The sequence below is a fragment of the Trichomycterus rosablanca genome, chromosome 24, assembly GCF_030014385.1.
Source record: "Trichomycterus rosablanca isolate fTriRos1 chromosome 24, fTriRos1.hap1, whole genome shotgun sequence".
In the NCBI taxonomy this organism is placed as follows: Eukaryota; Metazoa; Chordata; class Actinopteri; order Siluriformes; family Trichomycteridae; genus Trichomycterus; species Trichomycterus rosablanca.
In genome coordinates this window covers 13009869-13028533 of record NC_086011.1, presented here as the reverse complement: position 1 = coordinate 13028533, position 18665 = coordinate 13009869, and the positions used below count along the sequence as shown (strand labels likewise).

General features: G+C 40.3%; 1 protein-coding gene across 1 annotated transcript in view; it reads right to left on the bottom strand.

The window, feature by feature from the left end:
• unm_sa1614 (un-named sa1614) overlaps positions 1-18665 on the bottom strand; it is a 79912-nt gene that overhangs the window by 39090 nt on the left and 22157 nt on the right. Inside the window, exons 4-8 of the mRNA XM_062986277.1 lie at positions 17272-17346; positions 13026-13075; positions 9539-9668; positions 2223-2308; positions 424-499 (exon numbers count right to left, since the gene is read on the bottom strand). Of these exons, the coding sequence (XP_062842347.1) occupies positions 424-499; positions 2223-2308; positions 9539-9668; positions 13026-13075; positions 17272-17346 (417 nt within the window). The remainder of the gene's footprint in view (positions 1-423; positions 500-2222; positions 2309-9538; positions 9669-13025; positions 13076-17271; positions 17347-18665) is intronic.

Here is an 18665-nt window from a genome sequence, read left to right as displayed (position 1 = left end):
GATGGTGCCCAGCTGACCGGTGGCAACGCCGAGTTTCGCACCTAGAAGTTCAGAATCTTGCCGTTGGTGTGGTAGCGGAATATCCCGCTGTGCCAACTGGACTCCTTACATACATATTATTAGTAAACATGGGCTACTATGGTTCCACAAAGCCATACGAACCTCTTTAAAGCAATTCAGTACATCCCACACTGCGCTAAAGCTGTTTTTTGTCAAGCTACTAAACTAACGTCCCTATACGCAAACAGATAGAACAAGATATTGCTAATCAAGATATAAACAATGCACCTATTAAACAGCTTTGAATATGTAAGAACAGTTACCCAGGAATAAGCATTCTGAGTGTAATATTTAGGCACCAACATGGCAACCTGTACAGTATGAACCTTGAAGGAAAGATTCTTAACAGCATACAGCACTTACAATGCTCAGTCTTGGAGTCAGAGTGTCAATGTAGTGCTTCAGCTTCTCTGTGGCGACTAAGCACTCCTGAAAGAAACTGACAAAAGGAAACAATTAATTATCACCATCACACTGGTTTGCTGGTACTGCTGGTGCTGCAGTTCCCCTTTATCTTCCTCATTTTATCTCACGTCTTATCTCACCCCTCATCGTTTTTCTCCACCACCACCCCCACCCCCTGTTCTCCCTTGAACATTTTCTGCCTTCTTCCTCTTCCTAAATTACTGCATAATGAACCATAATTGTCTTGATGGGGGTAAGTCAAAGGAGACATAATGCAAAAAGCACCAGTAACACTAGCACCCAAGTGGTAATGCAGACAAAGAGCAGGTGTGCCAATTACCTTTGGCAGCAGACAGGACATGATTGTCATTGTCTTATTTATTTTGGAGCTGTTTATGTATTCCATTATGAAAATCTGTGCCTAGAAATATATTTCAGATCATACAGTCCAGTCCAGTACCCATGCCCTCTTCCTCCGTAGCCATGCCTTTGTACAGAATGTGTGCAGCATGTGGGTTTGCATTGTGTTGTTGAAAAATGCATGGACGTCCCTGGAAAAGATGTCATGCAGGTAGAATACGTTGATCCAAAATCTCAATCCATTCTGCATTTATGCTGCCATAACAGCAGTAAAAATTACCATTGCCGAGGGTAATGGCACAACCCCATACCATGACAGACCCTGGCTTTTGGACTTGTTGCTGATAACAGTTTTTGGTCCTCCATTCTGATTCGTCTGACCACAATACACACTTCCAATGTGTGATAGTCCATTCCAAATGCCTCCAAGCCAAGCGAACTTGACGCTGCTTCTGGAAAATGTTTAACACCAGGCTTCTTTTCTGCACAGTAGAGTTTTAAACGGCATTTGTAAATGTAGCTTTGTATTGTGGTGCTTAACAAAGGTTTGCCTGGAGATCCTCTGCCCAGCTTTGCTCCTCAGGGACTTTCATGGATACTGCTTTTGATCAAATAATGTCCTCAGTAGCAGTGTAAAGGAGTGTGGTAGGTTTACCAAGTGTTGGAGGCTTGCAAGGAGGACAACAGCTCAAAAAACCAAGTTCCAAGTTTTATAGTTTTATTCACACACATGAAATATTTACACAATGCGTCGGAAAATAAAACCACAGCTGGTTGATATAAGTAACCCTATTGACTACAGTCAACAAAAAGGCTGTTACTCATATAATAAGACCATAGCAGTCTCACGAATAGGCGGTAGCTGTAAAGCTACAGAAGACTTTCCGCCATCACTCCCTCCTGCTTTTACTATGAGGCCCCTCCCCTATAGACCTGGTGGCCAATCCTCAAGCAGGAGAAACTAGAGCGGGCGTTCAAACACACACAAGATACATTCCTATGGCCATGACATTCAGTGTACACCTTCCCCACATAATTCATAATGCATATACAGCATACAGCTAGCTTTATTCCTTACTGTGTTCTTTTCTGGTATCCTCAGGTACCTTACACACAACAGAGTCCCGGACCAACTCCGACCTCCGCCGACACCTGGATCATCTCCCAACAACAGCTAAGTACTTATTTATTTATTTACACTACTTCCATTGGATACCTAAATCTAGTCTTGGTGATGTGTAAGGAGTACAATAGTACTTACATCATCACAAGCAGCCACATAAAAAATAACACTTTCTAGAACATAATTTGGTGGAACCTAATGATGCCAATTTGGAATAAACTGTCAAACTGTCAATTTGGAATAAAAAAAAACATCATTAATGATCTACACTTACTTGCATTGTGAATGGTAGTGCTTGATGAGATTTTGGAGCAGGTCCACACCCTTCTTGGTCTTAATATCATTCACTTTGATGAGGTACTGTGTAATACAAAAGGTAAAAAAATGCAGCTCAAACAAGAGCGCTTTACACTAAACCAAGGCATTGTACACCGATCAGCCATAATATTAAAACCACCTCCTTGTTTCTACATTTACGGTACATTTTATCAGCTCCACTTACCATATATGACCACTTCGGAGTTCTACAACTACTGACTAGTCCATCTGTTTCTCGGCATGCTTTGTTAGCCCCCTTTCATGCTGTTCTTCAATGGTCAGGACCCCCACAGGACCACCACAGAGCAGGTATTATTTGGGTGGTGGGTCATTCTCAGCACTGCAGTGACAATGACATGGTGGTGGTGTGTTAGTGTGTGTTGTGCTGGTATGAGTGGATAAGACAGAAATGTTGATGGAGGTCTAGAAGATGACCAACTCAAACAGCAGCAATAGGTAGGAGTGTCTAATAGAGTGGACAGTGAGTGGAGACAGTATTTAAAAACTCCAGCAGCACTGCTGTGTCTGAACTACTCATACCAGCACAACACACACTAACACAACACCACTATGTCATTGTCACTGCAGTGCTGAGAATAATAATAGCAAGTCTAGAATGCCTTATAAAAGGTTTAAAAGCGTCTAATCAAAGTCCTAAATTAAACCTCATTGAGGTGCTGTGTTGGACCTAAAACAAGCAGTCCATTCTCAAAAGCCCTCCAATTCAGCTAAATTATAATTATTATTATTATTATTGCTATTATGTTAATGCATTTTACCCTTTTTCTCCCAATTTAGCATAGTCAGTTCGTCTTCCACTGCTGGCGACTCCGGTCATGTCCGAGGAGGGTATATAAGCCTGCCTCACACTCCCTCTGACGTGTGCACAGTACACCGACCCCTTCTTATTTGCCCACACGTTCAATGAATTTGCGCATGAGACCAGTATTCGTGCGCGGAGTGCCACGCACTGATCCTGCGCCTCGGGCTACTAACCGAGGTCCTTACACAGCGTCAAAGACCCCACCCACATTACTCTGGTCTTTTTCCCCTACCAACAGACTTTAAATGGCCAATTTTGTCTGTTGCAGGCACTGTCAATTATGCCCACTAGAGGGTGCCCAGCCGACCGGTAGCAGAGATGAGGTTCGAACTCGGGAGTTCAGAATCTCAGCGCTGGTGTGCTAGTGGAATATCACGCTGCGCCACCTGGGTGCCCAAAGCAGCTAAAGTAAAGCAATTCTGCTGAAACGTGGGCCAAATATTAAATAGTAGTGCTGAAGACTAGCCTCCAGTTACCCAAAGGATTTGGATGCGGTTGTTGCTGCTAAACGTGGCAAAAATGTTTAAGTTTAAAGAGGCAACTGACTGGTATTATTGTGGGTGCTGTTTTTCACTGAATAAGCAGACCATCCCAAAATTGGATTTTGTTTAGTTATGCCGTCTTTTGTAAATAAATGTAACATATTTGCTAGAATATGATCAGAAATGGGGCGAATATGAACCAATTTATTAACTATACTGATGCGAAGTGTGTCTTAGGAAACAAAGTTTAGTTGGTGGGTTTGCCAGATCACTGCTTCCTTTAAAAAAAATCGACCACTGAGTCTCTTCAAGCTGGTTGGTCAAGGTTGTGTAACATCCATATGCACACACACACACACATGAAGGAGAGCACTAACGGCCTTCTTTCACACAAATACACTGACAAACACCCAAAATTGACCAATTTCGCTATAATTAGGAGGAGACAATACTATCCCAGCAAGCTTAGCAGTGCAGCCTCACAGCACCAAGGTCCCAAAGGCTTGGCTTTAACCCTTAACGTTTAGTATACTGCACTTGTCCTAAGGGTCCTCATGTCTGGTAGCTGCCCAGTCGGTCAATAGCACAACTGATTTCTGCTGTTGGAAATCATTCATTCATTGTCAGTTTTACCATCACTTTATCCTGGTCAGGGTCACGGTGGGTACAATTCACTGGGCAAAAGGTAGAAAACACCCCGGACAGGTCGCCAGTCCATCACAGGACACACACACACACACTGCATGTCTTCGGACTGTGGAAGGAAACCGGAGATCGCGTAGGGACTTGGGAATCAAACTCAGAACCTTCTTGCTGTGAGGTGACAGTGCTACCCACCGAGCCACTGATTCCCCACTCACTCACTTTCTTTAACCGCTTATCCAATTAGGGTCGCGGGGAGGGTGCTGAAGCCTATCCCAGCTTTTCAATGGGCGCAAGGCACACAGTAACACCCTGGACGGGCGCCAGTCCATCGCAGGGCAGACACACATACACACACACACACACCCATTCTCCTATAGGGCAATTCAGTGTCTCCGTGAACATGCAAACTCCGCACAGAAAGGATCCGGACCGCCACACCTGGGGATCGAACCCAGGACCTTCTTGCTGTGAGGCGACAGTGCTACCCACCGAGCCACCGTGCCGCCCTGCCACTGATTCCTGCTCTTTGAAATGATATTAGAATTATATTAGAACCAACAAATGTAAGGTGTTGGTACAGGATTAGGTGCACCCTATGGCGCAAACTGTCTTTCCTAATAAAGTTCTCTCAGTCTATGATGATAATGACCTTTTAAGTGATAAAGATGATAATGACAAAAAGTTTTTAGTGAAGGTTTGAATCCTCAGCACATGTTTGGGTAGCCACCACTGATTCCTGCTGTTGGAAATCAATACAATATAATTATACTGTATAAGAACAAACAAATATAAGGTTTTGGGACTAGGTAATAACCTACTTTTACTAAACCCCTAAAATAAGGCAGCTTAATTAAATTTTAAAACCCAAATGTATTTTACGTAAAGAAACAACATGTCATTCATCACAAATTTTGTGAGTATTTGCGGTCACTCTAGGAAAAGTAAAATCTCAGGCAGAAATAAGTTTAAGAGAATCTTAACTGCTGATAATCATATTGGTGGGTCATTGTTGACCCATAAGGCAGGGGTTAAACCTGACCTTTAATCACCATATGTGTGAGTCTAGTATGTTCTCCACATGTTTGTATGGGTTTCTTTCAGGTTTTTTTCCACCTCCAGAAGGCAGACTGGCTATTCAAAATTGCTGGAGCTTTTTAAATTAATAATGTTATGTAAGAATAATGTAATTAATAATTATTGAATAAGTTATTGAATAATGTGAATACATTTTTCTACCACAAACATGAATACATACTATTTTCACTAGCAGCATTAAGTAAAAGTGATCATTTCAAATGCCTTTCAATCTCTACTGATTGTACAAAAGACAAACTTTAAAAGAACTGACTACTTCAAAGGATACAGGCAATTTACAGTGGTGTAAAAAACGCCCCTCTCAATTTCCTCTTTCTTTGCAGATTTATCACACTAAATGGTTTCAGATCCTCACATTATATCTATTATAAGACAACAAAAACATTAGAAAACACAAGCCACAGCATTTAAACATTTAAGCATTTAAAGGAAAACGTTTCTGATACCTGTATCACCATTGTAATATATGATACAGTGTGGGCCAGAAGTCTGATACCACTAGTAAAATGCTTTAATTATGGTACAGTGGTTTTAGATGCTTGTCCACTGAGGAAAATGTAATGCCTTTACAAAAAGTGCACTGAAATACTTTCTACTGTATAACTGATGGTCAGTCTTTTTAGAAGAATGAATCATTTAGCCACAAAGGGTTGTAGCCTTGTAGGTCCTGTTAAGAGGGATCAAGTCCATTGTATAGAGTATTTTACAATGGACATTGTCTCAAAGCAAGTTTACAATTACAGGCAAACAAAGGGTAAAAGTGGCAAGGAAAAACTCTCTGAATATTACAGACTGAAAATTTTGATAGAATCCAGACAATGCATATCGCGTTGGCTGCATATTGATGTAAATGGACCAAAAATGTCTTTTTAAAAGTAATGTTTTAAATGTATTAGTCCACAAGACATGGCAAGGCTTAGGGCTCATCATAATATTTTTTGGCAAATGTGAGGTAAAACTTTATGTTCCTCTTGGTCAGCACTTGTTTTTACATTTTATTTATTCTATGTATTGATAGACTTTGTCCAGTCTATTAGTGAATCATGGATGCTGGCCTTTTTTTAGGTGATCCAGGCCAACAGTTTTTAGACGCTCATGTAGATTCTTTTGGAACCTAATAGATGATTTGCTGATGCGGTCTCTCACTCATGGATTATTCTCCAAAGTTGCAAGTTTGCAGTAGTCTGCAGCAGTCTCAGAGTCTTAGAAATGTTTTTCAAGTCAGTTAATTTCTGTATGTTGTAGGATGGATCGTCATACAGTGCATCTTTTGGCGGACAGAGGAGGAAGGACATAAGCATAATATTGGTGATCATTTATTTACAGTGAAATCCAAACGCATGGTCCGTTAATTAGACAAGGGTCAAAATGAGAAGATGAATTGAGTAGAGATGGACCGATCGGGGTTTTTGGCACCGATTCCGATCTCCGATCTCCTTTCAGGGACATCGGCCGATAGCCGATTCCGATCGGGGGGTGGGGGGATTAGCAGTAAATAAACTTAAAAAGAGCCTCACTGTGAAGATAAACCGGAGCAGTGCGCAATATTTAAAGTAAATATTACAATCAGCAAAATTACATCGTAAGAGCTTTCACGATGGTTTCTGTACGATTGTTGATGAATGGTGATGTGATGGTTGGTGCTTCGTAGCTCAAAGTCTGGATCAATCCACTGAGCTGTTAACTTAACATGGTCTTTATATATCACACGATCGGATCGGCTACTTTTAGGAAATATCGCCGATCGCCGATAGCATATTTTGATTAAAAATCGGCCGATACCGATTCGTAGCCGATCGATCGTCCCATCTCTAGAATTGAGCATTGATAAAACAGGGACACTAAACAAATACAAGATAAAAAAAAAACTAGAAGTAGAAACTATAACTAGAAAACTAGACTCTATGCTAAGTACGCAATACTTGACCAGGGTTAGGGTTAGGGACAAACAAAGGTACATATCAGAGATGGGGACTCGAGTCTGCATCTCAAGTCCGAGTCGCACGTAAGTCGTGACTTCAGACTCAACTCAGACTCGTTTCAAATGACTCGGACTTGACTCGCAAAAAAATGACTCGTGAACAACAAGAGTCGCTAGCGTCAAAATGTGTTAACATTAGTTACATGTGACAACTATATATGTACATAATTATTATTATTATAAATACTCCGGCCATCTTAACCTGCAACGCACGCAATGGGTAAATGTTACAGGCAGCTTTAGGCTTGGTGATGAAGCGGCACTCCCTACTCCCTACACAGTTTGAAGTTCACTTCATTTGAACATTTTCGTTACCTTTGGATTCAAATCTCACTTAAAATGGTGGAATACCCTACGTAGTGCACTTCACGGGAACAACTGGGGTGAATGGAACGCTCCTACAGAATTGGCGCTAATGGTTGTAATTTTTAGTAAGAAATGCTGTTATTTGCATTTATTCAGTTCGCATCACACAGACGATGTGTCGATGAAACGCTTGATTGGCTTTCTAACGAGTTCGTGCTTTACTTCACAACCAGGAAAAGTTTGGAGGTTTTTAATTATAAGCACATTTACAAAATAACAGATTATACAGGAGGCCAACTTACGTCAGAGATCCGTAATGACGGAACAAGACTTTCTTAATAAATTTATAGAAGATGGCAACGTAGCCACGAAACGCCGTATGTTGAGTCTGCCGTAACCCGAGGACTTACTGTATTCCTTATGGGACACACGGTTATAAATTTAATAGCATCTGGAAGAACATAAGCTAGGGTAAGCAGTGGTTATGATTTTTTTTGCTGTGTTTTGGATTTTGGCCACTGTGCTGTGATTTATTGCGCGCAATGAAAACAAAACGTATCAGTTTAAGCTTTTTACTGGTACCTTCTTGTTACGGAAATTACATTCATTTGCACAATGACTAGGAAAGTAAAGGAAAGTTAGGCCTGGTCTAAAGACTCCGTGACTTGACTCAGACTTGTATTTTGTGACTTGTGAACATCTCTGGTACATATACACATACTACAGAAAAACATTGAACAGCAGGTATAAACAATGACAAAAACAATGGGACAGGAAAACAGAACTGAAAACAAAACAGAGTGCACGAGGACCAGGGAGAATGTTCCAGCATCTATTTCTTCCTCAGGCAATTGATGCACTCTTTCCCAGCCATTCATATGATCTTTAAGAAAACAGGACTAGTCCGACCAGTCAATCCATTTCCAACTGACCAGTCAATCTTGTTACAATGTCCAGTTCTGACGCTTGAATGCCCAGTGTAGGTGTTTTGACTATGGGCAGAAGCATAGGCACTCTGACTGGCCTGCAACTATTCAGCCTTATACACAGAAGGGTTCGATACTCACATTCATCTCTTTACCAGCACTACTAGTTGTTAAAGATACTTCAACCCAAATGTGCCCAGGTGGTGCAGCGGGATATTCCACTAGCACACCAGGGCCGAGATTCTGAAACTCCAGAATGAGTGTTGCCACCGGTCGGCTGGGTGCCATCTAGCGGGCATAACTGGCAGTGCCTGCAGGGAGGGATGACTGGAGCCTATCAAAGCTTTTCAATGGGCGCAAGGCACAGTAACACCCTGGACGGGGCACCAGTCCATCACAAGGCAGACACACACACACACACACACCACACAGGGCAATTCAGTGTTTCCAATTAACTTGACTGCATGTTTTTGGACTCTGGGAGAAAACCGGAGCTCCCGGAGGAAACCCATGCATACATGGGGAGAACATGCAAACTCCGCACAGAAAGGACCCGGACCGCCTTGCCACTGTGCCGTCCAGGAGAAAAACGTATAAAATATATTAAATAAAAGATACCTAGACAAATGGCCATACCGATTTGATCTTTCAAGTGTTAGAGGCTGTCCATATAAGTAACTGCCAACAGCACAATGTTTAATACATCATGACTGTGACAAGCACAACTGTTACAAAATAGGCATTGCCATTCCCCTTTTTTTGGGGGGTGTGAGGTGGTCCTAATGTATTGAATGATTGATGTACCTAAACATTTTCTTCTCTCTTCTGGATTTATTTAAGTGCAGCATAATGTGCTGCTAGTTAATAATTCTAGCCCACTTCACAGTCCTGGAAAGGTTCTCATTAAGTATACAAAGCAGACAACACACTTGGTAAACTGGTTAATTAATAAAAACCTAGAGGGCATTTGTAAACACGTCACGACTGGTGTGTTGGTGTGTGTTTTGTGCTCACCTCACACATCTGCAGCTGGAACATTCTGCGCTCTTTCTCCAGCTCCTCAGCAATCTCTCCACCACTCACTTCTGTCCTCACCATCCCATACTGCTTAGCCAGCTCCCTCTTTTCTTTCTCTATCTTAGTGCTTTACAGAGACAAAATACATGTGTAATACCCCTTGTTAAAACATTTGTGCAAAAAAAAAAAACTGCAAGACACGCAAAGCTGTAAACATTTGACAAAACAACTCCATGGATCAGTGCGTGTTTGTTTCAGAGATTCAGTCGTGGTTCAGGCCTTGAAAAACAGCTGTATGAACCAATCAGAGCTTTTGAATTCAGAATTTGGGTGGGATGTCAGATGTTCCTCTCTTTATTGGTTGTCGTAGAGCAGGGGTGGGCAATTAAATTTTCCAAGGGGCCACATAAGAAACTGGGACTGTTGTGGAGGGCCGGACCAATAAGGTGATCTTAATTCTGCTCAATATTAATTGTATCTTTTTATTTACATTTGCATTACATTTTCAGCATTTAGCAGACGCCTTTATCCAAAGCGATTTACAATACAGGTCCAGTATACAGTCTGAGCAATTAAGGATTATGGGACTTGCTCAAGGGCCCAACAGCAGAAACCTGGCAGTGGTGGGGCTTGAACCAGCAACCTTCTGATTACTAGTCCAGTACCTTAACCACTAAGCTACAACTGTCCACTCTTTATGAAAAGCAGTGAATTGTACAGTTCTAATAAGCTGTTTATTGTTACATTTAGAAAATCAGAAGTATGCAGAGTAAAAACATCAACATTATTTTACTATTTAAACAAACAAATGCAAAAACAAATGTGAACAAAATGTGCAGGTTTTTAAACTTTACACTATTTTGTTTTGAGTCTAATTACCACATTTGTTTTTCAGTCCTTTGTTATTGTTTAATATTATTTTTATAATCACAGAGCTGGTCCTGACTGCTTCAGTTCTGGATGTGTTAAACTTTATAAAACAGTCTTTGTTGCTTTTGCGGTTTAGTTAGAGACGCTTCAGGTGTGACGCTCCGCATCGTTCATATGCTTGTATTTCTGTTTAGTACCGTAACAGCGATTTAGAGCCTAAATTCTGATCCTTAACCAGCGTTACACCTGACTTAATAAACAATTCAGAAGTTCATGTCTTGTTAAAAACTCCACCGTCAATCACACTCAGTTCTGTTAGCATAACAGTGAAGCTGATACACTCGCGCACACGCGCATACGCAAATTGAAACGTACGGATATTTAAAGACACGGCGCTCTCGTCAAAATCAGTCCTGTTATATTGCATGTTTGATGTACATTTATTTACATCTCATTTTTAATTGCCACGAACCTCATGCGGGCCGACTGGGGATGCCGTACAATGCCCAGGTCCGTTGTAGAGGTATAAGTGACAGCTCAGTTAATGAATTACCAGTTTGAGCTTTTTGCCGCGAGTGGATTATTTTTAGTGGATTATATCCCTAATGAACAACACACGGATATAGATTTGGTCTCAATTTGAAGAAGAGAAGCTCAGGTAAGCAGTGGTAATGATTTTATGCTGCTGTATGGTTAATCTGGGTCACGATGCTGCTGTTTACCGCTCGCTTTCATTTTGCAATGATAGCAAAGCATGATCAAATATTGAACTTTTTCAGGATTTTTTTTTAAATAAGATAATCCTTTATTAGTCCACAGTGGGGAAATTCATTCATTTAATGCTCACTTATTTAAAGTTAAACAGACATAAATGTGAACAAATATCACACACTTCGACTTTAAGGTAAAAGTCAAGTTTAAAGGTACAAACTTCTTCTTTTTATTTTTTATTTTTTCTCCCCCTTTAGCGCATCCAATTGTTCAATTTGCATCGTGCTTCCTCTCTGTCTATGCCGAACCCTGCCCTGACCGAGGAGATCAAAGCTAACCCATATCCCCTCCGAAACATGGGCAGCAGCCGGATGCATTTTTGCCACCCACACATTGACGTGTTTCGTGCCACCTAGCGTTGCATGCGGAGAGACACACCCTAAGGGCACTCTTCCTCATCTCTCGTGCAGGCGCCTCTAATCAGCCGGCAGAGGTCGTAATCGCATTCGCATTCTGACAGAGAGAGACCTACATCCGGTTCTTTGTCCCACCCCCCCAACTGAGCAACCAGCCAATCGTTGCCTATACAGCCACTCAGCTTCGAACCGGTGAAGCAGAGCTGGATTCGATACCACGTACTCAGAATCCAGCCCTGGTTGCAGCGTGTGCTTTTTACCGCTGCGCCACCTGAGCGGCAAGGTACAAAATTCTTGACGAAGGGCGTCAGGTTTCGAGTTTAGGGGATGTTGAGTTACAAGGTACCACTGTATAAAAAAAAGTAATTGTGGCATGTGCAAAGATGCTTCTAAATCACCCCCTTTTTGCTGCTATTACATCATGCAAACACTTTTGTAGCCGGCTGGGAGTTCTTTCTATTGTTGGTTTATTCTTTATGTAGCATGTTTAGAATCTACCCACAGCAATTAAACCAAAAGAAAAACTGTACATGCAGCATTCCTATGGGGATTGTGGCCAGAAATAAAATTTTATGTAACATGAGAGCACTGGGAGACGGGTTAGCATCACTAGTGTAGGTATTTATCATGTGGCCCACAATACACGTACAAATTGAGACAGTAACACAAACCACCTACATATTGTATGTAATAAAATACAATAAAACACTGCAAGTGTTCTAATTACACAAACACCCAATGTATTGGCAATTAACAATTGTGCGCTAACTACAGTGCTTATGCTACATTTACATTTAAGACGTCTTTATCCAAAACAACTTACAACTGTGATTGATTAAGGCACATGAATAAGGCAATAGATAAAAACTTGGTGGTGGGCTTCATCCAGCAACTTTCTGGTCAACAGTCCAGGACCACTGCCCATAGAATAACAACTGTGCACTATTACAGTGCTAAGGCTAAGTGGATAATGGTTAAAGAACTATAATAAATACTTTACTCAACATCAATAGAAAATAATCTGACTATACAATACCACAGTAAACAAAGAGCTAGGACTAGAATAAAATATATACTATTTTATTATGTACACTGATTTTTTTTTAAATGTGGAAATCAGATGGCGCTAAATCCGGACTTTAAGCTCTCTCTCAGTCTCTCAGACACGACCAATTACTACTCCCCCCACCCTCACCGTTTCCACAGAAAATATAAAAGTGCGAAATCTTTTTGAAGATCCCTCATATTATTAAGGTTGTTTTGCTTATTTGCGTGCACATAAATCAGACACTAAACTGGGTATCTTATTAGCACACTTTTTATAGTTACTAATTAGCACTAGAGTTGCTCGTGGCATATTAAAAAATTTGAACTGATTGTGTTATTGATCCTCACATAGAAGAGGTTTTCCGTTTTCTCTTCTTTAATACTTTTTTAATAACATCAGTATCACAGTTCATGCAATTAAATACAGTATGAGTACTTACAACTTATTCTCATAATCCCGCCATGCTTTATCAAATGGTTTCTTCAAGTCCTGAAGGGAAAAGAAGAAATTAAATTATATAAAGTATATTTTTCTGATGTATTTATAGAACATCGACATGCAACGTCTACATCTACAATTCATCTGTGCATCTACATAGAAGATACATCACAGCAGCTGGTACTAAGTGGATTACACATGACTACAACAACAATACATCATACACTGGTGTGAAAAACTACCTATGTATTTATAGAGTATTATCTAATTAAACCAATGTTATGCATTCATTCATTTACTGTCTGTTTCACCAACACTTTATCCTATTCAGGTTTGCATGTTCTCCCTGTGTCTGTGTGGGTTTTTTAGAGATACAAGCCTCTGTCCAAGACTTGTGAACTGATGAATCTTGTGTAATGACTAACTACCGTTTCTGTCATTAATGTAACCAAAGTGTAAAACATGACGTTAAAATCCTAATAAAGAAATAAAGAAATAAACTATCCTACTTGTTGAGTGGTATAATTCAGCAGCCAAAAGGCAGTAAAACACCACAGACAAGTCTTCAGTTCATTACAGGACAAACACACACACCTAGGGGGACTTTAGTATCACCAGTTAACCTGACTGCATGTCTTTGGACTGTGGGAGGAAACCAGAGCTCCCGAAGGAAACCCATGTAGACAGTGGGAGTAGATGCAAAGCCCACACAGAAAAGGGCTCAAACCGCTTCACCTTTGAATCTAACCCAGGACCTCCTTGCTGTGAGGCAACAGCGCTACCCATCGCGCCACCTTAACCAATTTTGATTGGTGGATTTTTAGGTTTCAGGTTTAGAACATGGCAGGGTTTACTTCTAATTTAAGCAACTAAAGTTTGAATTGGTTTGGTTAAGGTGCTGGACCAGAAATCAGAAGGTTGGCAGATCAAGCCCAACACCAAGTGGGCCCCTAAACAAGGCCCTTCACTTTCAATTGCTCAAATTCTATTCATTCATGATAGTATTGGACAAAAGCACACTGTATCCAAAAGAGAACAAAACCAAATTTTCTACAACAGCTCAGTGAAAACTCATCACAACATATCATGTTAGTTACACAGGTGTTACAAATCAACAATTATAAAACGGATAGTTCCGGTCCTAAAAGCTGATTGGCTGAGCCGCGTTCGAAGCCGTTGTAGCCGTTAGCCGCATTCGAAGCCGTTAAAATCCCCGATAAACGCACACCTATGACGCCACTGAAAAGAAAAAGTGAATGTTATGTTCGCCCTCATGTTGCCTAGCAACACTGTTAATCGAACTACCTTGCGTCGCGGAAGAATGCTTTATTATAAGTTTATACACAATAAATACATTTATGAATTAAACATAGTTGTATTTATTGTATTTTATGTTGACCGCCGTTTTATAAAAGCAATAAGCCACTCGAGACCGTGCGTTACTGCTATGATTTTATCGCGGGGAATGACGATAAGTCTCTCGTGGCTTATTGCTTTAATTAAATGAGTTGGCAGGGTAATGTGTTGAATTATATTAAAGCTAGACTAAAAGTGATATAATAATTGTAAAATTGACTAGTTAGCCTTGTTCAGTTATTAGCATCTGACATTAGATAAATTTAGACATCGTTAATAACTGATGTGAATATTTTTCTAAAGAAACACTGTTATTAATAGTGCTTATTGCCGAAGTTATGCAATTAAAATGGGGTTTAAGGATAATGCAGTTATGTATAACTGTGAAGCACAAATAATATAGACGTCTTATTCAAGATTGAAATCCTAGGACACTGGTAGCCATTGTCGGCTTACATCATAAAATTTGTCAATTTCAAGAAAATGGCCTGTGATCCTATCGTACCAAGTAGGCGTCTTTTCCAGGGACTTGACCAGTGTCCTGGAACAAATACTATGAGTGTGTTTTATTTACACAATGAACAATGGAAATGGTCAAGTAATTTCACCAAGCAAATACCAAGAAATGGGTTGCAGTTTGTCTTTCGACTTCACTCGCAAAATCCGCGATGGGACTGAAGCTCCCAGTGATTAAGTGACGTAGCTGTCAATCAAAATGGGATTCAGCCTTTCGACTGATCCTCCAATCATCTTGCAGAAGCTCCGCGTCCAGACCCGCCCACAGCTCCATTCACCCCCAGAGACGCTCAGCGTCCGGGGGTGGGACAAAATCGTGGCATTTATCCAATGACCGCCGAGTTTCGAAGCAATGAAAAAACTTTTCCATGCAATCCCATCGAGTTCGAGTCAGTCGATTTGTGATAAGTAGCTGATTCTGAACAAACTCGTCTTCAAGATGAACGTGTTCTAACGCATTTGTAGTCAATGAAATGTTAACACAACTGTACATATTTGACCATTTAGTTTTTGACATTTTATGGGAAGCTGAGCTTCCCTTGCAGTCTTAGAGAAATCGCCACTGGTGGTAGCCTAATGGAATAGCCTTGGGCTAGTGATCAGAAGACTATGGGTTCATATCCCAGCTCTGGCATACAGCCACTGTTGGGCCCTTGTCTGCACTGTACAAAGCTGACCCTGCGCTCTAACCCGGCTTCCAAGCCACCTGGGATATGCGGGAAAAAATATTGTGTGTGTATATGTGTATATGACAAATAAAGACATTCTGTATTCTGTAGCTCTAGATACTGATGTGAGCAATTGTAGAGGACATGGAAGTCTTGAGATTTCAATAATTTCTCTAACTGGTCACAGAATATGACAAAAATCATTTGCAAAACCGTGTCTCCAAAAGAAATGTGTGATCATTTAATATTTGAAACCTAAACAAGTTGATGCTCAAACATTTTGAGATAAAGTTCTATGGAAAAGCCAATGATACTCAGAAATTTGGATAACAGCGCTCTTATTTTTGCAGATGAAAAACAAATACAGCATTTTATAGTACAAATACTATAACATTAAATGTTAAAAGATGATCTGGCCATGGGCTAAAACTGAGGGTAAAGTGGGGTTTACAGTAGGACAATGATTTAAAATACAAAAGCAAATTTACAAGGCTCAAACCAGCAACCTTCCCATCAATAGTCCAGTAACTTAAACACAGCTAAATCTAGGATATCACAAAGACAGGAGTCTCTGTGTGTATTTCCGTCCCAATCCCTCAGCCTTGCGTTACACATGGTCAATACTGCTTTCATAATGTAGGCCCCCAAAGTAAAAAAATTTTTAGGTCGTCAATAAGCTTTGGTTAATAAAGTAAAATTACCCAATGCATTGATTTTTGAACACTAAGAGGAAGCACACGTGGTTTAAATAGACATGTTTAGTACAGATGTAACAAGCAACCGGTGAAATATAATAACAATATATATAATAGTAATCTCTTTACTTTGTTTGCTTAGTAAAACACATGCTACAGTTCTTAATGTGATGGGATTTAATTTCTAAAACAGTAAAACTCATAATATAACACATAAAATAAAATAAAACAATTTAAAAAATGGGGCCAGAACAAAGGAATGTGCACTCGCTATAGTTCCCGTTAAAGTAAAGTTAAACAAAGGAACAAAATGTATTCACACTTATGGGTGGGGCGGTCCGGGTCCTTTCTGTGTGGAGTTTGCATGTTCTCCCCGTGTCTGCGTGGGTTTCCTCCGGGTGCTCCGGTTTCCTCCCACAGTCCAAAGACATGCAAGTGCGGTGAATTGGAGACACTGAATTGTCCATGTCTGTGTTTAATATAACCTTGTGAACTGATGAATCTTGTGTAATGAGTAACTACCGTTCCTGTCATGAATGTAACCAAAGCGTAAAACATGACGTCAGAATCCTAATAAACGAATAAACAAAATACCTTGGAAAAGTTGCTAATTCAACAATACAGAACAACATTATGATGAAAAGAAAGAAGTGTCTATGGAAGATCAGCAGTTTATGAATATAATGACCAACTCTACAATACAGAAAAATGGACATTATTATTTGAAATTGCCCTTTCGCAATGCTGATGTGAGTACGCCAAATAACAAACACTGGGTGCAGATATGAGCGCAGCACTTAATAAAAGGTTTAAAGGGAATGTACAACTTAAGTTAACTAAACGTCATATTTACTGTTAAATGTTAATGTTTACAGTTTGATACAAAAAAAAACACAGCAGTATTTTACAGTATATGTTTGTAAAGGTCATTTTGTCACACACTGGTACATAACTGACCACATGAAAGCAGACATGACATGCAGAAAGACCATGACTGACTTTATCAACTTACACCTTTGACCTCTTTCAGATCCCCTTTCACTAGTGAGTCCAGGAAGAAGTTGACGTTGTGCAGCATGCTCTTTAGCTGAGGACAGGAAAATGATGAAACGTAAGGCATTGTTGTGACAGAGGATGTTTCATCCAATAAGAGTATTACACAAATTACCATTTCTAAAATACTCTGAACATTGTACCTATTGTACCTGCTTATTTTTACAATAATGTACACACACACCTAGACAGATCATAAGCAATATCAGAATGACAAATGACCATGATTAGATTATTAGACTTAAGTTGCTGGGGCCTAGCTTCAGTTTTTGCTGTTGTTTCCTTCCATTTCTCAAAAATATGGCAGTAGGTTGACTGGCTAAATTACCCCTAGATGTGTTAGTGTGGCTGTGTGATGCCCTGGATAGGGTGGTACTCTGCTTAGGGTTTGTTCCTGCCTTATGTACAAAGTTTCCAGGTTGGCTCATGACTTACCTTATATATATATATATACCAATCAGTCATAACATTAAAATCACCTCCTTGTTTCTACACTCACTGTCCATTTTATCAGCTCCACTTACCATATAGAAGCACTTTGCAGGTCTACAATTACTGACAGTAGTCCATCTGTTTCTCTACATACCTTTTTAGCCTGATTTCATCCTGTTCTTCAATGGTCAGGACCCCCACAGGACCAGCACAGAGTAGGTATTATTTAGGTGGTGGATCATTCTCAGCACTGCATTGACACTGATGGTGATGGTGTGTTAGTGTGTGTTGTGCTGGTATGAGTGGATCAGACACAGCAATGCTGATGGAGTTTTTTTACACCTTACTGTCACTGCTGGACTGAGAATAGTCCACCACTCAAAAATATCCAGCCAACAGCGCCCCGTAGGCAGCATCTTGTGACCACTGATGAAGGTCTAGAAGATGACCGACTCCAACAGCAGCAATAGATGAGTGATCGTCTCTGACTTTACATCTACAGTGTCTAATAGAGTGGACAGTAGTGGACACAGTATTTAAAAACTCCAGCAGCGCTGCTGTCTGAGCCACTCATACCAGCACAACACACAATAACCATGTCAGTGTCACTGCAGTGCTGAGAATGCTCCACCACCGATATGGTAAGTGGAGCTGATAAAATGGACAGGGACGGTGAGTGTAGAAACAAGGAGGTGGTTTTAATGTTATGGCTGATCGGTGTATAATAAAAGTTTTGATAATATAATTCAACATTTGAGACAAGGTTCAATGTAGCGCTAATAAACCCACAGTGACACCCACATTTGTTTCAGAAAGATCAAAAGGCCATTTAGCCCATTACAGTCAAGTTATAAAATTACCAATTATGGTAAAGAAACCATAACTAAGATTAAAGCAATTTCAGTAGGAATGCATTTAACA